Source organism: Aplidium turbinatum, chromosome 3 (genome assembly GCF_918807975.1).
Source record: "Aplidium turbinatum chromosome 3, kaAplTurb1.1, whole genome shotgun sequence".
Taxonomy (NCBI): domain Eukaryota; kingdom Metazoa; phylum Chordata; class Ascidiacea; order Aplousobranchia; family Polyclinidae; genus Aplidium; species Aplidium turbinatum.
In genome coordinates this window covers 19,150,421-19,166,698 of record NC_137474.1, presented here as the reverse complement: position 1 = coordinate 19,166,698, position 16,278 = coordinate 19,150,421, and the positions used below count along the sequence as shown (strand labels likewise).

The 16,278-nt window shown below is 38.2% G+C and overlaps 2 protein-coding genes across 2 annotated transcripts; one reads left to right on the top strand and one right to left on the bottom strand.

The window, feature by feature from the left end:
• Positions 1 to 3,568: 3,568 nt before the first annotated feature.
• LOC145767443 (uncharacterized) lies at positions 3,569 to 4,933 on the bottom strand. The gene is made up of 2 exons (XM_082579260.1): positions 4,581 to 4,933; positions 3,569 to 4,471 (listed from the first exon to the last, which is right to left on the bottom strand). Exons 1-2 carry the CDS (start codon positions 4,922 to 4,924, stop codon positions 4,042 to 4,044), a joined length of 774 nt encoding a protein of 257 aa, XP_082435386.1. The 5' UTR covers positions 4,925 to 4,933; the 3' UTR covers positions 3,569 to 4,041.
• Positions 4,934 to 13,252: 8,319 nt separating this feature from the next.
• LOC145766612 (protein FAM200B-like) lies at positions 13,253 to 13,678 on the top strand. Its single transcript, XM_082578327.1, has one exon. The coding sequence runs from the start codon at positions 13,253 to 13,255 to the stop codon at positions 13,676 to 13,678; it is 426 nt and encodes a 141-aa protein (XP_082434453.1).
• Positions 13,679 to 16,278: the final 2,600 nt, after the last annotated feature.

The following is a 16,278-nucleotide window of genomic DNA, read 5'->3' as shown; positions in this document are numbered from 1 at the left end:
TCAGAGATAATCACCACTTTCCTTAAACAAAATCTTCCTATGTAGCTCATCATCTTCGGTAGGCTTAGGGTAGACTGGGGTAAAAAGCCTACCTTAAAATTCTCCTTACAGAGCTGTGTAAATAAATAAATACTGCCACCATGTGTATGACTGCATTGTAGGTAATCATTAAACTCGTTCTAAAGGAAGCTGACTTGACGCAAGAAAAGTGTAGACCAAAATGGTTGGTTTTGCTTGATTTCTTATAAAAATTTAAATCAGGAAATGAAGTACTGCTCTTCTCAGAAAGAAGAACGCACCTTGATATTTTGTTACGGAGTAATCAGTTGCTAATTTGGTCCTGCTTTGGTATCATGCACGTTTTAACGTCCGCGTTTTGTCGCTTCTACCTTTTTCTAGACCTCTGCTATGTTTGTCATATATTGTTTTGTTTTTTCGTTGTGATGGTCAGCAGTGGCGGCTCGTGGTCTTAAAACATGGGGGGGCTGCATCAACCAGTAACCTAACATAAATAATTATAAACCTGTACCGGACTGAGTTATAAATGCACTGAGTTAGGGTTTAAGGTTAGTAACACAGTAACATGTTCTTTTAATTGGCTGTCGTTTAATGTTTTTATCATAAGTAAACTTTTGATAATGGTTTGAATTTGGTCAAGTTTAGGTGGCCACCAGATGGAGCTAGTACTTTTTTGGGACTTGGTATTAACTTAGTTGGTTATTTCTATGCTTGTGCTTTCCAACGATAGCAAATTTGTTGAAATTGAACAACAAATGAATAAATGGGAGACTATTTCCTTCAGGTGTTTTTCAGTGCATTTCCAACCCGTGCTTCCTCCTTTATAATAGTCCATTCCAACGTGTGTGACGTAGATGAAGTCATCATCCAGTTGACCAAAAGGGCGAATTGTGAAAGAGCACCAAAATGGCTACAGTTAACATCTAAATCATGCCTACCGATAATTCTTAGGCTACTTAAAAATATCACAGCCGAATAAATCTTTTTAAGACAAGCGTGAACAATACATCTCATGCTTCTACTGGCCTGAAATGATTAAAAATAATTACAGTAATTGGCTTTACTTCACATCAAAACTAGTCTGTCTCAGTGACTTCTCAAAACACAGATCAAGCAAAGTAACCTACGATCCCTTTACCTAATCACCGATAGCTTCCATACGCTTACCCTAAAGATTTACGAGAACCAAAGTTGGAATCCCTGACCAGTGACCAGGGTCTGTTCTATTTGCAGTCCCTACAGCGCTTGTTCAGTGATGCTAGAAAACTTTTTTCTGAAAAACCTACGTCATAAAAAAAAGAACAAGCAACACCGGACCTGCAAAATTTGCAGACCCAGAGTTGCCAATTATTTTTTCTAATACAACATTTTTTTTTATTCCAAAAAAATAATAATATCAAGAATTTTTTAATTCTTCAAGCGAAATAAATTAAAAAAAGATGGCAAAACTATCTATATGTATTATAATTCACATAAGCACAAAAATGTTGGGGGGGCTGCAGTCCCTTATGACGAGCCGCCACTGATGGTCAGAAATAAAAACAAACTGAACTGAACTAATTCTAGGTAGGCTATGGCTAACGATAGTTTTATCCAAGTGTTTATGGTAGTAGAAAAACTTTGAAAATTTATAGCATATGCCATTGGGGTAAAAAGCCTACCATGGATATGCCATTGGGGTAAAACGCCTATGGTAGGCTTTTTACCCCTTAATTGTGTGGAACATGGATGAGACTGGCATATCGAATGTTTATAAGCCAACCAAAATAATTGCAACGAAAAGATCAAGAGAAATGGGGATAATAATGAGTGGAGGAAGAACTGTCACACTCATGTGTGCAGCTGGCTCTTACATACCACCCATGTTCATATTTCCGCGAAAGCGCATGGCAGATTCTCTTATGAATAGCAAACCTCCTGGAGCAATTGGACATTGCACTAAGAGTGGATGGACTGTCGAAGATAGCTTCATGACATGGTTGAATCACTTTCGTGCAATTGCTACACGATCAAAAGAAGAAAAACACATTACAGTAGAATTCGCCTATAACGGCTTCGTTTATAACGTCAATTCGCCTATTACGTCACATTTCGCTTGGTCCCGGCAGAATTCCTATCTTTTACGTACATTGTAGTTCGGCTACAACAGCATCGCCTATAACGTCAATTCGCATGTAACAGCACCCTTTATTGGTCCCCAGACGTCTTTTGTTCGTTTATAACGTCACTTTAAGCCATCACCTTCACCACGAACGGTCAGTCTTTTAATCCAGTTAGCGCTGCTGCTTGCAAAATGTCTTCTCTTTATTTTGCTACGCTGTTCTCAACAGGGACTTTAACTAAATTAATTTTTTTTCCCCGCGTGAAAAACTATCACGTGTAAAAAGCAGCTCTACAGCTGACCTTTAAACAACTCAAAGCAACAGTTGTACGTGCAGTAGGTACTGTATAAACTAATTAACTTTTTTTCCCGCGTGAAAAACTATCACGTGTAAAAAGCAGCTCTACAGCTGTGTCAAATCCGAAACAGCTCAAGATCAATGCCTTTTTTGCTAATAAACAATGAACTTCTCTACTACTGTATGTGACGAGCTGTATTGCGCAAATTTCCTGTACTTTTCGCTGTAGGTTATTTTTTTAAAACAATTTCTTTGTTTACTGTATTTTCTGCGTGCCTTGTCAGTTTGTTGGTAGGGGAGACTCAGGTAAGTTGGCCCACTCCAAATAATTTTTTAACTACCATAGTTATGGTTACGTATCGTAGCCTACGCATACTGAGAAAGTGCTGTTGAAACTACCTTATCACTAGGTTGGGAGGCTCTAGCAAGCAGTATAAACATGTGAGCACGATTTTTGTATGAAAAGTTATGACTTTTGAAATTTTTGGATTTTAGAAATTTTTAGATGTCGAGTGAGTTTTTTCTTACTATATAGGCTAAGAAAGGTTATTATTTAGTGAGTGCAGCGCTAGAGTGGTTATTGAGGCTCACTTTGACGGTGAAACCGTTGTTAGAAGCTCAATAGTTTGACATAAATTTTAGTTTTTACAATATGGTTGCCATGCAGGAAAGTTGGCCCATTTCGTGGGTGGGTACGTTGGCCAACTTGCCTTCATGAGGTATTACATAGAATGATATTAATTGTTTAATTAATACGATGACTTATTTTTGCAAGATTGAAGTAGCCAATCATCAAGTATCCAAAGTAAGTAAATCGCGGCTTGACATGGGCTTTGAACGATCAATAATAGGCTACACTTCCTAACATCGTTTTATGCCACAAATTGCGACAACTTATTCCTAACCCATATGGTAATAATAGTAAGTAATCAAGAAAACCAATCCCAGAAATGTGTAGGCCTATCAACCACTTTTCAAGCGACGGTCTAAAACGTACCTCGTTTCGGAGACATTATAGTGCAGTCGTGGGACCTTAAAAAGTGGTGTTTGTGGGAAAATTTTTTTATCAAGCTGATACTTTGTTCAGACCTTCTCTATACTATGCAGATGGCTCAAAAAAAAATGCCCCATCAATCGGATGACGGGAAACCCCTTTTTAGGCCCTTTTTCCAAATGACGTCACAATCCCTTTGGGTCCAAAATATGAAAATTTCAAGTTTTTCAAAATAGGACATATTATACATCATTTTTTAGCATTTTTCAAGGAGAACAACTTTTTTTATTAACCAAAACCCTGAAAATGTACAGAAAAAGAGTTATTACCGATTAAGCAAAAGGATAAATCTATGAATTTCAGGCAAATTTGAAATTATTCGTCACTGTTGGGATTATTCTTCTATATTCTTTAACAAGAATTAAACAAAGTAAGCGAAACGAAGCTATCAATAATCATCATCAAAAACGTCAAAGATGTTGCCTTCCTCCTCGTCTTCTTCGTCTTGTCCCGTTTCATCTTCATTGTACGAGCACTCCTCTTCTTCGTTACCAACATCGACGTTCTGCATAAGTGAAAAAATCTTTATTCTTAAATCTTTCGTCTAGTCTCTGGAGTATGTCGTTCATTCTAATTATATGACTTAGATACGAAAAAGATCTGAAACTGTTTTTGTATTTTAAGCATACTTACTATATTATTACATTCAACACCATGGCATTCCCCACACGAAGAAACGCACTCCATTCCATACTTGCGACAGGTGCAAGTTTTTGTTCCACATGGATTTTTGGTTGATTTCTTACATCTGCATCTAATTACTTTGGTCAATGCTTCTGGTGCTATAGGCATATCCGTCATTATTGGGACAAGTTTGTTGCTGTTATTGTTTCTCCATCCCCATTCACAAACATTAAATTTGAATTCTTCACCAAGTAAAGACCAGCACATAACTTGATGATGAGTTCGCAGCCCATGGAAGTAGGCTGCTCTTTGGCTTGGTGGTAGCTTTTCCGGTGCAATTATCCCTTTGCATGCCATGTGCATGTATTTGCCATGTCTAAAAGTGAACAAAGATAAGTATTACATAGGTCTACAGGGTATCTAGAATTGGACAATATCTTAAAAGTGTAGATATTATTATATAATCCCTATGTAAAAATACATACCTGAGTGTAGTAAGCGTTGAATCTTCATTGCCACCATACCAGATCTTGAATGCAGCTATAGATGCTTCTCCGACCTCATTTTGGGAACTCCAGACATTGCTGATAATTGCAGAATTCTCTTTCAGCGTTTCTGATTTTCGTAAACTCGCAACCAAACTTCCTTTCCCTTTTCCAAATATCGATGACGTTGTGTCGCATCCTGACCATGCATGGAGGAAGAGAAGATCTTGTTTAATATCTTCAATACTTGGATTGGCTTCTTTGATGCTCCAGGCTTTGTTGAAGCGCTCCTGGACGAAGTAAATATCATCGTGAGTGTCAGCCTTCCAATGATGTAGTAACATAATAACAATATCAGTATCATCAGCAATGACATTTACTGGACCTTTTCGAAGAGAAGCATAATCAAGGGATTTCGCTACAATGGAACTGTCAGCATCACCAGAGCAGTTGTGAACTTCAATTTCGGATTGTCTCAGAAGGGTAGAAACAAACTTGATGAATTCAGCCTTGTTTTCGATGCAGCTGAGGTAGCGATCCTGAGTAAAAGGAATTGCATTGCTCGGATCAATTTTCACAAACGTGCTCTGTGGAACGGAATTTCGGCGCAAGTGCTCGTGACTTTTAGTACTTTCATCATCATAGCCATCAAACACAACAACAGCATGGGTATAATGGTTTTGGATATATTTCACATACGAATTTCCAAGTTCCAAAAACTTTACTCCTTTTTTCCAGCGAACTTTATGTAGTAATGCACCACCGTCGATAATAGAAGTCACTTGCTTGTTGATTTCCTCCAAGGTATGCGACAAAGAATCAGTCAGAAGAACTTTTCGAAGGGAGGGTTTGTCAGGTTTTCTCATCATGCCATCCTTGAATATCGACATTGGCTCTGAAGTCAACTCGAATTCGAAAAATTTCTCAAGGCTTTCCTCTCTTTCAGCAACAGCAATCATCCTATTGAACATGACTTTCGAATCAATACCACTTGCACTACTTTTCGTTTTGTTTAACTACTAAACACGTTCTGAAAACTACTATCAACGTTCTGAATCGCACATTGCTTAAATCGTAGCACTTCATCAGCTGTAATTGAAAATCCAAGTTTGGAAATGTGGTTGACCAGCCATTTAGATCCAAACGTCTTCTCTAACTGAACACCAAGTCCAAATAAAATTGGTGCGATCACTGTCCTCGGACTTGCAGCCTGTAGGCTACAATGCATTGACATATGCTCAATTTCTTTACTTCGGATCCAACCAAATGCGTCATAAAGCGATCCAACGATTCAGGAACCCAATTTCTTCCGTTGTTAATGTCAGCAATATCTTGTTCGTTTGGATATTGTGATTTTGAAATTTTCAATTCTCGTATATCCGCTTTTATGATTTTAGCTGCAGCTGACAGAACACTTTCTTTCGTTGAAAATTTGTTTTTCATCTCTCTAAGGATATAGTCTGTCATATTCTTGAAACAAACCAACTCAGAATGGCAACCTTCACTTTTCGCAAAATAGACATGTTCTTTATAGCGACTCCTTTGTTGCAGGTCCACTTCTGTTACAACTCTTCAATTTATCTCGAAAGGCTTTCAATGAATACCCGTTTTTGTTAAACTCTAACATCTTTTCATAAAGCTCTATAACAGAATATATTTCACAAACCATTGAGTTTTCAAAGTGGTCGCAAAACTTCTCAAATGCCTCAGTCATTTCTATGTCGGCTGGTCTACCTGCAGAAGATCTTCGATTCTCCTTGTTGATGCGAAAGTTTGCCATGCATGATGAATGATAAACAGCTTCCTCAGCAACCAAGTCCGTACAGCTCTCCATTCTTGCGAAGATTTTCTGTCCCCATGCATCTCCTCTTTCCTGAGCACGTTTGAGCACATTCGTGCGCAGTGAAAGTGTCATTGCTTCTCTAAAGGTGTTTTTCGCACGACGTGTGTTGCAACTCTTTTCACACAAAAAGCAATCTTTTTTCCAATTAAACACATGGTCAATGGATGATCGAAGCCTTTTGACAGGTAGCCTACTGGTCGTTCGGTCGATCTCGGGTCTGTAAATCGTCTTCTGCAGTTATGGTGCACCACAATGTTCGATTCAGAAGCTTCAAGCTGTGCCAATTTCTTGTGCAGGTCTTCTTCTCCTTTCATCTTACATGTTTTCTTCATGCTTTTTAAGCCCTTAGACCCAACTACATTCTTAGGCGAATCTTCATCTTTTCCACACAAGACGCAGATATCAATTGGAGACTCCATCGTGTGGGCTCCTAAAATAGAGGTGATCTATTACAAAATATATGACGAACACTTTCTTAAAAAAATGTCTTAGAGCACTTACTATATTGCCACCAGATTTACAATCGCAATCAGAGATGTTCATTGACAAAGCTTCTTCTTCTTTACAACACTGTATGAGCTATTTTGTATTTACAGACTACTACAGCATATATTTCGTTATATTGTTTAGTAATATCTATAAAAACAAAACAAAAAAATACAATTTACATGTTTCTTCACTAATTTTTTTTGCAATGAAATGGGTTCTTTCATGTTTGATGTTATACACACTAAATTTCATCAAATTTTCTCGAAGTTTAACAGAAATTTGCAAGTTTTAACCCCCTTTAGCTATTTTTCTGTACAATTTCAGGGTTTTGGTTAATAGAAAAAGTTGTTCTTGAAAAATGCTAAAAAATGATGTATAATATGTCCTATTTTGAAAAACTTGAAATTTTCATATTTTGGACCCAAAGGGATTGTGACGTCATTGGGAAAAAGGGCCCAAAAAAAGGTTTCCCATCATCCGATTCATGGGGCATTTTTTTTGAGCCATCTGCATAGTATAGAGAAGGTCTGAACAAAGTATCAGCTTGATAAAAAATTTTTCCCACAAAAAACCTCCCACGACTGCACTATTAAGAAATGTTCCGATATTGGTACCCATGCAAAAATGGAGTTTTGTAGCCTATTGCAAACAAAGTCCTACCTATCAGTATCGTTAAGGTGACCAGATCGTTAGGAATAAAAGCATGCCGTTCCAACTACATGATGTTTGATAGGGTAGACTGGGGTAAGAAGCCCACCTTAAGCAAAAACACGCACCAATCTTCACTATTTACTGAATCATTCACCACCTTAACATAAAGGCACAATGCAACTAAACAAATTGCCCATGAAAGCAAAGATGAAATTTTTGAACGAAGCACAAAATATGACAAAATTAAAAAATATTGAAAGGGGCGTTTTACCCCTGCATTGGGGCAAAAAACCTATGGGGTAGGCGTTTTACCCCACTAAGCTTTATGAGCCAAAAATGATCTCAAACAGAGAAATAGTTTGTTGTGACGTTGCCAGTTTAAGTAAATTTTATATACAGTAACAATGTTGACATTATGCTCCCTACCAAAACCTAACATTTGCAAACTTTAGAGCTCAAGATTCATTATTTCCAGGCTAAAAAAACTAGAAAATATTTTATGCTGATATCTTTATGATTCAAATGCATTCAGAATTCGACATATCTAGACATTTTGCAGAAAGTTATTTGTACTAAAAAGATACTTAATCAAACAAACATCAACACTGTATGTCTACATAATATGCCATGTAGCCTACAATAAATTAAAAAAATGTTGTTGAACTAGAATTCATCATCTGAGCTTCAGTTTTGGCAGACATAAACACGTTCACCAGGGGTGCATTCTTCATGTGCCCAATGCTTACACAATACACATGCTGCATTGCCTCCACTTTTCTCCTGGCCTACTGTCAGGGTTAGGAAACGGCTTCCCATAGGCTACCATGCAAGGTCACCTCTCATGATTTAAATTATCAGCAACAAAGTTTTTCTTAATTCTTGTTTGCTTTCTTTTATCTGCCCTATGCATGGACACAGTCTTCTTTCGGTTTCTTGAAAGTTTGCTAGTAGCAAGTTTCTTTTTCTGTAACATCTTTTTGTAAGGAGAAGATGTGATTAATTGTGCTTGCTCTGATGTAGGCTACGTTTTCCTTTGGGCTTAGCACTCGATGTGGCATGCGTGGGTGTGCCCAGCTTAAAAAGAACACGTTTTGCTCTTACAATGTCTTCTCTCATAGAATCAGTTGATGAAGTTGACGGCATATTATGATGAAAGGTTAAATCAGTAGGCCTACCGTGTTGGCTTTCCAAGAACCCTTCATTTTGCTGTCTTCCCAAGGACTTATCACTTTTCTGCTTTTCCTGAAACCCTTCACTTGGCTGCTTTGTCAAGAACCCATCACTTGGCTGCTTTTCTTGAGACTCATCAATTTGCTGCTTTTCGGAAGACTCATCAATTTGCTGCTTTTCGGAAGACTCATCCATGTACTTCTCATCACTTTGTTGGTTTCCCTGAGACTGAGACCCGTCAATTTGCTGCTTTTCCAAGGATCCATCACTTTGCTGGTTTATCAGAGACCAATCACTGCTGTGCTGTTTTTCCTGGAACCCTTCACTTAGCTGCTTTTTTTGAGACTGTGTAATGGCTACATTTTGTGTGTACAGTGTGGTGGTGGGGTAACGATATCAATGCCATTTTTTTGGGAACTTCACAGCTTCAAGCGTTTCGTGGCTATGATGTCCATCCAGAATAATGTGTCTTCTTTTGATGGTTTAGCAATTGCACAAAGTGATTTAATCATGTCATGAAGCTATCTTCGACAGCCCATTCACTCTTAGTGCAATGTCCAATTGCTCCAGGAGGTTTGTTATTCACAAGAGAATCTGCCATGCGCTTTCGCGGAAATATGAACATGGGTGGTATGTAAGAGCCAGCTGCATTAGTTGCACAATGACTGACAGTTCTTCCTCCACTCGTGATTATTCCCACTCCTTTTGATCTTTTCATCGCAATTATTTTGGTTGGCTTATAAACATTCGATGTGCCAGTCTCATCCATGTTCCACACAATTAAGGGGTAAAAAGCCTACCATAGGCGTTTTACCCCAATGGCATATTCTCCATGGTAGGCTTTTTACCCCAATGGCATAGGCCTATGCTATAAATTTTCAAAGTTTTTCTACTTCCTTAAAAACTTGGATAAAACTATCCTTAGCTATCCCTAGAATTAGCAACTGACTACTCCGTAACAAAATATCAAGGTGCGTTCTTCTTTCTGAGAAGAGCAGTAGGCCTACTTCATTTCCTGATTTAAATTTTTATAAGAAATCAAGCAAAACCAACCATTTTGGTCTACACTTTTCTTGCGTCAAGTCAGCTTCCTTTAGCACGCGTTTAATGATTACCCACAATGCAGTCATACACATGGTGGCAGTATTTATTTATTTACACAACTCTGTAAGGAGAAATTTAAGGTAGGCCTTTTACCCCGGGTGGGCTTTTTACCCCAGTCTACCCTACAACATTGTTATTTTCGAAAGCTTATTTGGTGTACTGTAGGGCGTAGGCTACTCATGTAAAAAAAGTTTACTGAGGTAAAATACAGCATTATAGCCTAGTAGATTATATTATAAACCATACATGAATGCATAAGGTAGCCTACTCTTCCCAAATAAGGCCCACTCTTTAATATCTGGAAAACCAAAGCAAGCAAGGAACAGCTGTGGTAATCTAATTGGCTGCGATAATCATGTGAATGAACAGAAAAGTAATTTGGTTTCCTAGAAGAAACCACATGCCAGCAGAGTTAGTTGTAAATTTCCGAAAGCTATCTTGCACGAGCAAAATTTTGTTCAGTACTTAATTTATCGGCGTGTTTTCGTAATTGGTGTTTGTTTTCTACCTTTGTTAGAGTTTCAGGATATGCTAAAGGGTCTAAAGTTTCAACATGTATTGACATATTGACCTTTCTTGGATAGTGTATTTAGGAAGTTTACGTTAAACTGATTGTGAAGAGTTGCCCTAACAAGGCCCATCAAAATCAGCCATGAGCCTTATTAGGGCAGGTACCCTTGGCATTCAATTATGGGGTTGTTAGGAGAAAGACGCTGCAGTCGATACTCCCTTACTGGCAGCTAACAAGCACAACATCAGGTCAATATACCACAACCATGTGGTTAGGGCACAAAATATGTTACCTGTTTCGCGAAAAGTGGGTTTCGCTTTTATTAGGATTTGGAATTTTTCCATATGATAACAAGACTATTGCCGACCATGTCTTTGCTCCAAGTGATGTCACCAACATTGACCATACAGTCGGTGACCAATCTCAGCTGTCATCACCGAGTCATGACTGTTTTCACAGCCACCAACAAGTTGTGGGATGTCTCCACAACCGTCAACAAGTCATGATTGTCTCCACAAATATCAACAAGTTATGGGATGTCTCCACAATCGTTAACAAGTCATGAGATGTCTCCACAAATATTAATAAGTTATAAGATGTCTCAACAACCGTTAACAAGTCATGAGATGTCTCCAAAAATATAAACAAGTCATGGGATCTCTCCTCAACCATCAACAAATCATGAGATTTCAACACAGCCCCCCATATCAACACCATGTCATAGCATATGGCTACACCGTCAGCAAAATTAATACCCTAAGCAAGAAGCGGGGGCAAAGAAAAAGGAGCATTAATTATCGAGCAACAACTGTATCGAAGTCTCTGCTTGACACGTATGGAAAAGGTAGAGAAAAGGAAAGGGGAAAACAGTAAATATGCAAAGACGTCCAAGTGTAGCAGATTGGTGTTGCTCGGTACGGTATGTTTAGAAAATACAGTCTCCGACATGAGGCAACGTGAAAGTTGTAAAATATGGTAGGTAGCCATGAAAACTGTGTTGGTTTAACAAAAGATGATGATGAATTTATATGCCCTGATTGTGATATGTAAATGTTTTACTGTTGAAAAAGAATTTCTTTGAAGAAATTTATTTGAACTTGTGATTGAAAAAAACTTGTTTGTACGAACTTACGATCAATTGGAAAAAAACTTACATGAACTCACTACGTGAAGTTTAACATTTCTTTCTGTGATAAACTATGGTAACTAAATTGTTTTTGGGATTTTTCACTGTTTTGATGTTGTGTATTGTATTTTTTTCAGCGATTTATGGTTTAAAAAATTGAGTTTAGAAGGCTGGCCTTATTAAGGCAATGGTGCTCTTTTAAGGCCCACTCAGAAGTAATTAGCAAATCAACTATAATTTTAAAACTGTGGTCAATATGTTATTAAAATCATTCTAAAGAAGTGCTTTAATGATGCTAAAACACAATAAAACACACATTGGTACCCGATTTTTTCATTTTATGATCAAATTGCGACAAAATCAAAAAGGTGGGCCTTATTAGGTAAGGGGACCTTACATAGAATAAATTATGTAGGCTACGGTATGTATGCCTCTATAAAGCCAAGAAATAATTAGAAAGAAAATAAAGTTGGGGAGAAAGAGAACTTTTCTACTGTTTGTTGCCCACATGTTGCCCACGTGTCCAACTTACCTTCCATGGTGGGCCAAATTACCCGCACAGTAAGGCAAGATGGTCCATTTTATTTTTTTCGGAAAACTTGAAAAATTATATACCTAAGAATGCTTGTTTGATGCAAGAATATGTCCACTTCTAGAGTGATGAATTCTCTACTCTTCAATAGCATTCGCTTTAACATATGTTTTGTTATTAGCTCACAAATTCAATTTTTCATTTTGCTGGGCCAACTTACCCGAGTCTCCCCTACACAGTAACCCTGATTGGATTATAGCCTAGGCTACACCTCTTTCTTTAATCAAAAGACAGTTGTGGAATAGTTTGCGGTAGTTCGTCTATAACGTCAATTCGGCTATAACGTCAGTTTTTGCAAATCCCCTAGAGCAGGGTTTCCCAAAGTGGGGTCCGCGGACCCCTGGGGGTCCGCAAAGACTGCACAGGGGGTCCCTGACGATATGACAAAATGGCGAAAACAGGCTTGACATTGTACGGTACCGTACTTCCATTGTCGCAGATGAATGCCGCCGTGATTTGTATCTAAAATGAATTATTTAATGAATGTTAGGCCGTGTCAATCTTAAATATTTGAAATGAATTAGTACGTCTTGGTAATTGCTCTACCTTAAAAATTGCATTCGGCGTCTATGATGCAACAATTAAACGTACGGTGTATAGCAGTCGGGAATGTTTGCTATATAGCTACAAGGCTAAACTGTTTTTCGGTTAGCTACCTGTAGGTCTATGCAGTCCGAGCATTAAAATAGATAACCCCATAGGTGGTAAGGTTATGAAGTTCTGAAGTTTCAATTTTTGTTCGAATTGGCCTTAGGCCTAGCTTAATAATTCAAAATAAAATAAAAATAATAGATAAAAACATAGAAATAACTCAATGCGAAGGGGCGGTGTTTAGGTATAAGAGTAGCAGTAGCGAAGGGACGATAGAATAGTAACGAATCGAAGTTATCAGATAATTCATTTGTGTTAACTTTTAGTAGAATGGCAAAGGTGGCACTGCAGCTGACAACATTTTTTACAAATATATTTCTGCGCAGCTTTTTCTCCGGTAGTCTACAAAGTCAGTAGGCCTACAACAATTGAGGCTAAGCGATAGCCTGTTGCAAAAGTTTGTGCAGAAATAAATTTGTCAAACATGACGTACCGGTAGTCAGCTGCAGTGCCACCTCTGCGATTTTTCTAATATCCTGACTGACACGGATATTTTTTTTCTGTTTTTAAATTTTAGTGTTATAGTTCAAATCTTATGGATAAATTTTTGAAGCGAAAGGATAAGTCGAATGATTCGGAATGTGAAGCCCAGCAATCTCAGGATGTTTCATCCCGGAAGACGAAGAGACAAAAAGTTCGAACATACGATGAGGAGTATCTTAAGCTCGGGTTTATTGAATGTCCTTCAGATGTTACTAAGCCTCAGTGTTTTATATGCTACAAAACATTGTCGAATGAATGTATGAAACCAGCCAAGTTAAAGCGGCATTTGATGGCTCAACATCCTGAGCTAGCTGGAAAGCCACAGGCTTTTTTTGACAGAAAGAAAAAAAAATATTTAAAGCAAAAAGAAACTTTTACACAATCTTTGGTGTCGAACAAAAAATTAATGAAAGCATCTTATTTAGTGGCGCTAAGGGTTGCTCGAGCCAAGAAAGCTCACACAATTGCGAAAATTTAATTCTTCCAGCAGCAATTGACATGTGTGAAGTAGTTTTGGACGGCAAATGTGCAGCCAAGCTTAAAGAAATTCCATTGTCGAACAACACGATTTCAAGAAGAATCGATGAACTTTCGAATGACATAAAAGCACAGCTGCTTGAAAGACTGAATCAAACTACTTTTGCAATCCAATTGGATGAAAGTACGGACATTGCCAGCCAAGCACATCTCTTGGTTTATGTTAGATATTCATGGGGAGACGAAATGATAGAAGATTTCATGTTTTGTCATCAAATGCAATGCAGAACAACCGGTTTAGACGTTTTCAACGTACTTTGTGATTTCTTTTCACAATCAGAACTGTCGTGAGAACGATGTGTGGCTATATGTACCGATGGTGCAGCTTCAATGACCGGCAAGCACTCCGGGGCTGTAGCTCGTATCAGGGAAAAAGTACCGAACATTATACGAACGCACTGCATGATTCATCGCGAAGCGCTTGTTGCAAAACATTTAGGAAAATCTTTGTCTGAAGTCTTATCTTTATGTGTCAAAGTTATCAACTCTATCAAAGCTCGCCCACTGCAGTCCCAAATGTTTTCGAAACTTTGCGATGAACTAGGCTCAGAACATTCAAGCCTTTTGCTCCATACGGAAGTTAGATGGCTGTCACGAGGAAAGATTGTAGAACGCCTGTTTGAACTGCGAGAGGAGGTTTTAATTTTCTTGCGAGCGCACAATGCGGACTTAGCTTCACTAGTAGCCGATGAAATTTGGCTTGGGAAACTTGCATATCTGGCAGATATTTTTAACCTTCTCAATCAACTGAACTTGTCACTTCAGGGAAGAGATGCGAACATTTTACTCAGTCAAAACAAAATAACAGCATTCACAAAGAAACTCAACATATGGAAAACGAGAATAAATGAAAATGTTGTGGATATGTTTCCTGTTCTGTGTGACTACATTGCCAACAAACCTTTAATAAATACAGATTTAATTTTCTCTGACATTCAACAACATTTGGAATTGCTTTCTGTACATTTTACGAAGTACTTTTTAAAAGAGACATATGAGAATTTTGACTGGATTTTAAACCCTTTTGTTGTTGCAAAAACTGATCTGTCAGGACGCAAGGAGGAAGAATTGGCTGAATTGTCATCTGACCGAACTTTAATGATTAGTTTCAATCAAAAACCTCTTGCATCTTTCTGGTTAAGTGTTGAGAACGAATATCCACTGCTCTCACAAAAGGCTACCCAAATGTTATTACCTTTTGCCACTACCTACATGTGTGAGACAGCATTTTCAGCTCTTACAAATATGAAGACAAAATACCGGTCCAGACTTATCGTAGACTCTGAATTGCGAGTTTGCTTGTCACAAATTGCTCCAAGAATTGACAAGTTGTGCAGTAAGAAGCAATCACATCCATCCCAATGATGTTGTCATTTCGATTAATAAACATGATTCAGTGTTACTGATTTTTATTTGTATTAACATTTATCGCTGGTTAGGCGGAAAATTGATGCGACATAAAATTGGGGTCCGCGAAAAAATACTTTGACAAATAGGGGTCCATTGCCCAAAAAGTTTGGGAAACCCTGCCCTAGAGGTGCCGTTATAGGCGAATTCTACTGTATTATTCTGGATGGACATCATAGCCACAAAACGCTTAAAGCTGTGGAGTTTTCATAAGAAAATGGCATTGATATCGTTACCCCACCCCCACACTGTACACACAAAATGTAGCCATTACACAGTCTCAAGAAAAGCAGCTAAGTGAAGGGTTCCAGGAAAAACAGCACAGCAGTGATGGGTCTCTGATAAACCAGCAAAGTGACAGATCCTTGGAAAAGCAGCAAATTGACGGGTCTCAGTCTCAGGGAAACGAACAAAGTGATGAGTCCTCCGAAAAGCAGAAAATTGATAAGTCTCAAGAAAAGCAGCCAAGTGATGGGTCCTTGACAAAGCAGTCAAGTGAAGGGTTCCAGGAAAATTAGCAAAGTGATGTCCTTGGGAAGACAGCAAAATGTAGGGTTCTTGGAAAGCCAACACGGTAGGTCTACTGATTCAACCTTTTATCATAATATGTTGTCAACTGATTCCATGAGAGAAGATATTGTAATTAGAGCAAAACGTGTTCTTTTTAAGCTGTGCACACCCACGCATGCCACATCGAGTGCTAATGTAATATTTATTTATGTTTATTAATTATATTTAAGTATGAGAATGGTTTGTTTATAATTTGAATTTAGTATTAAGGCTGTCTAAAGGTGCGTCTACACGAGAAAGTGTTCTTGCTTAAAAATTCTTGCTTAAGCTAGTGATTAAGCTCGTTTCGTCTACACTGGCAACCTCGACGAAGATTTTGCTCGCTTGAATCGCAGTCACGTGAGTATCTAATCCCCAATGACGTCACGTTTTAAAAAGTTCGCGCCAAAGCATAGCAGTTCGCGCTAAAGTACAGCAGAGTAGACCAAGCAACTGACTGTTCTTTAACCATTTGAAGTTGTTGCAGTCTTTCAGTCATGGCTTCCCAGAAGTTGTGTAAAAAATGCTGCAAAAAGCGAAGGATGCAAACCCGCAATTTACTGCTTACTGAAGCTTTCAGACACC

Coding starts and splice junctions, on each gene's coding strand:
- LOC145767443 (XM_082579260.1), bottom strand. CDS start 4,924: ATGTTACTACATCATTGGAAGGCTGACACTCACGATGATATTTACTTC. Junction 4,472..4,580: donor TCAACGCTTACTACACTCAG/GTATGTATTTTT, acceptor GTTCACTTTTAG/ACATGGCAAATACATGCACA.
- LOC145766612 (XM_082578327.1), top strand. CDS start 13,253: ATGGATAAATTTTTGAAGCGAAAGGATAAGTCGAATGATTCGGAATGT.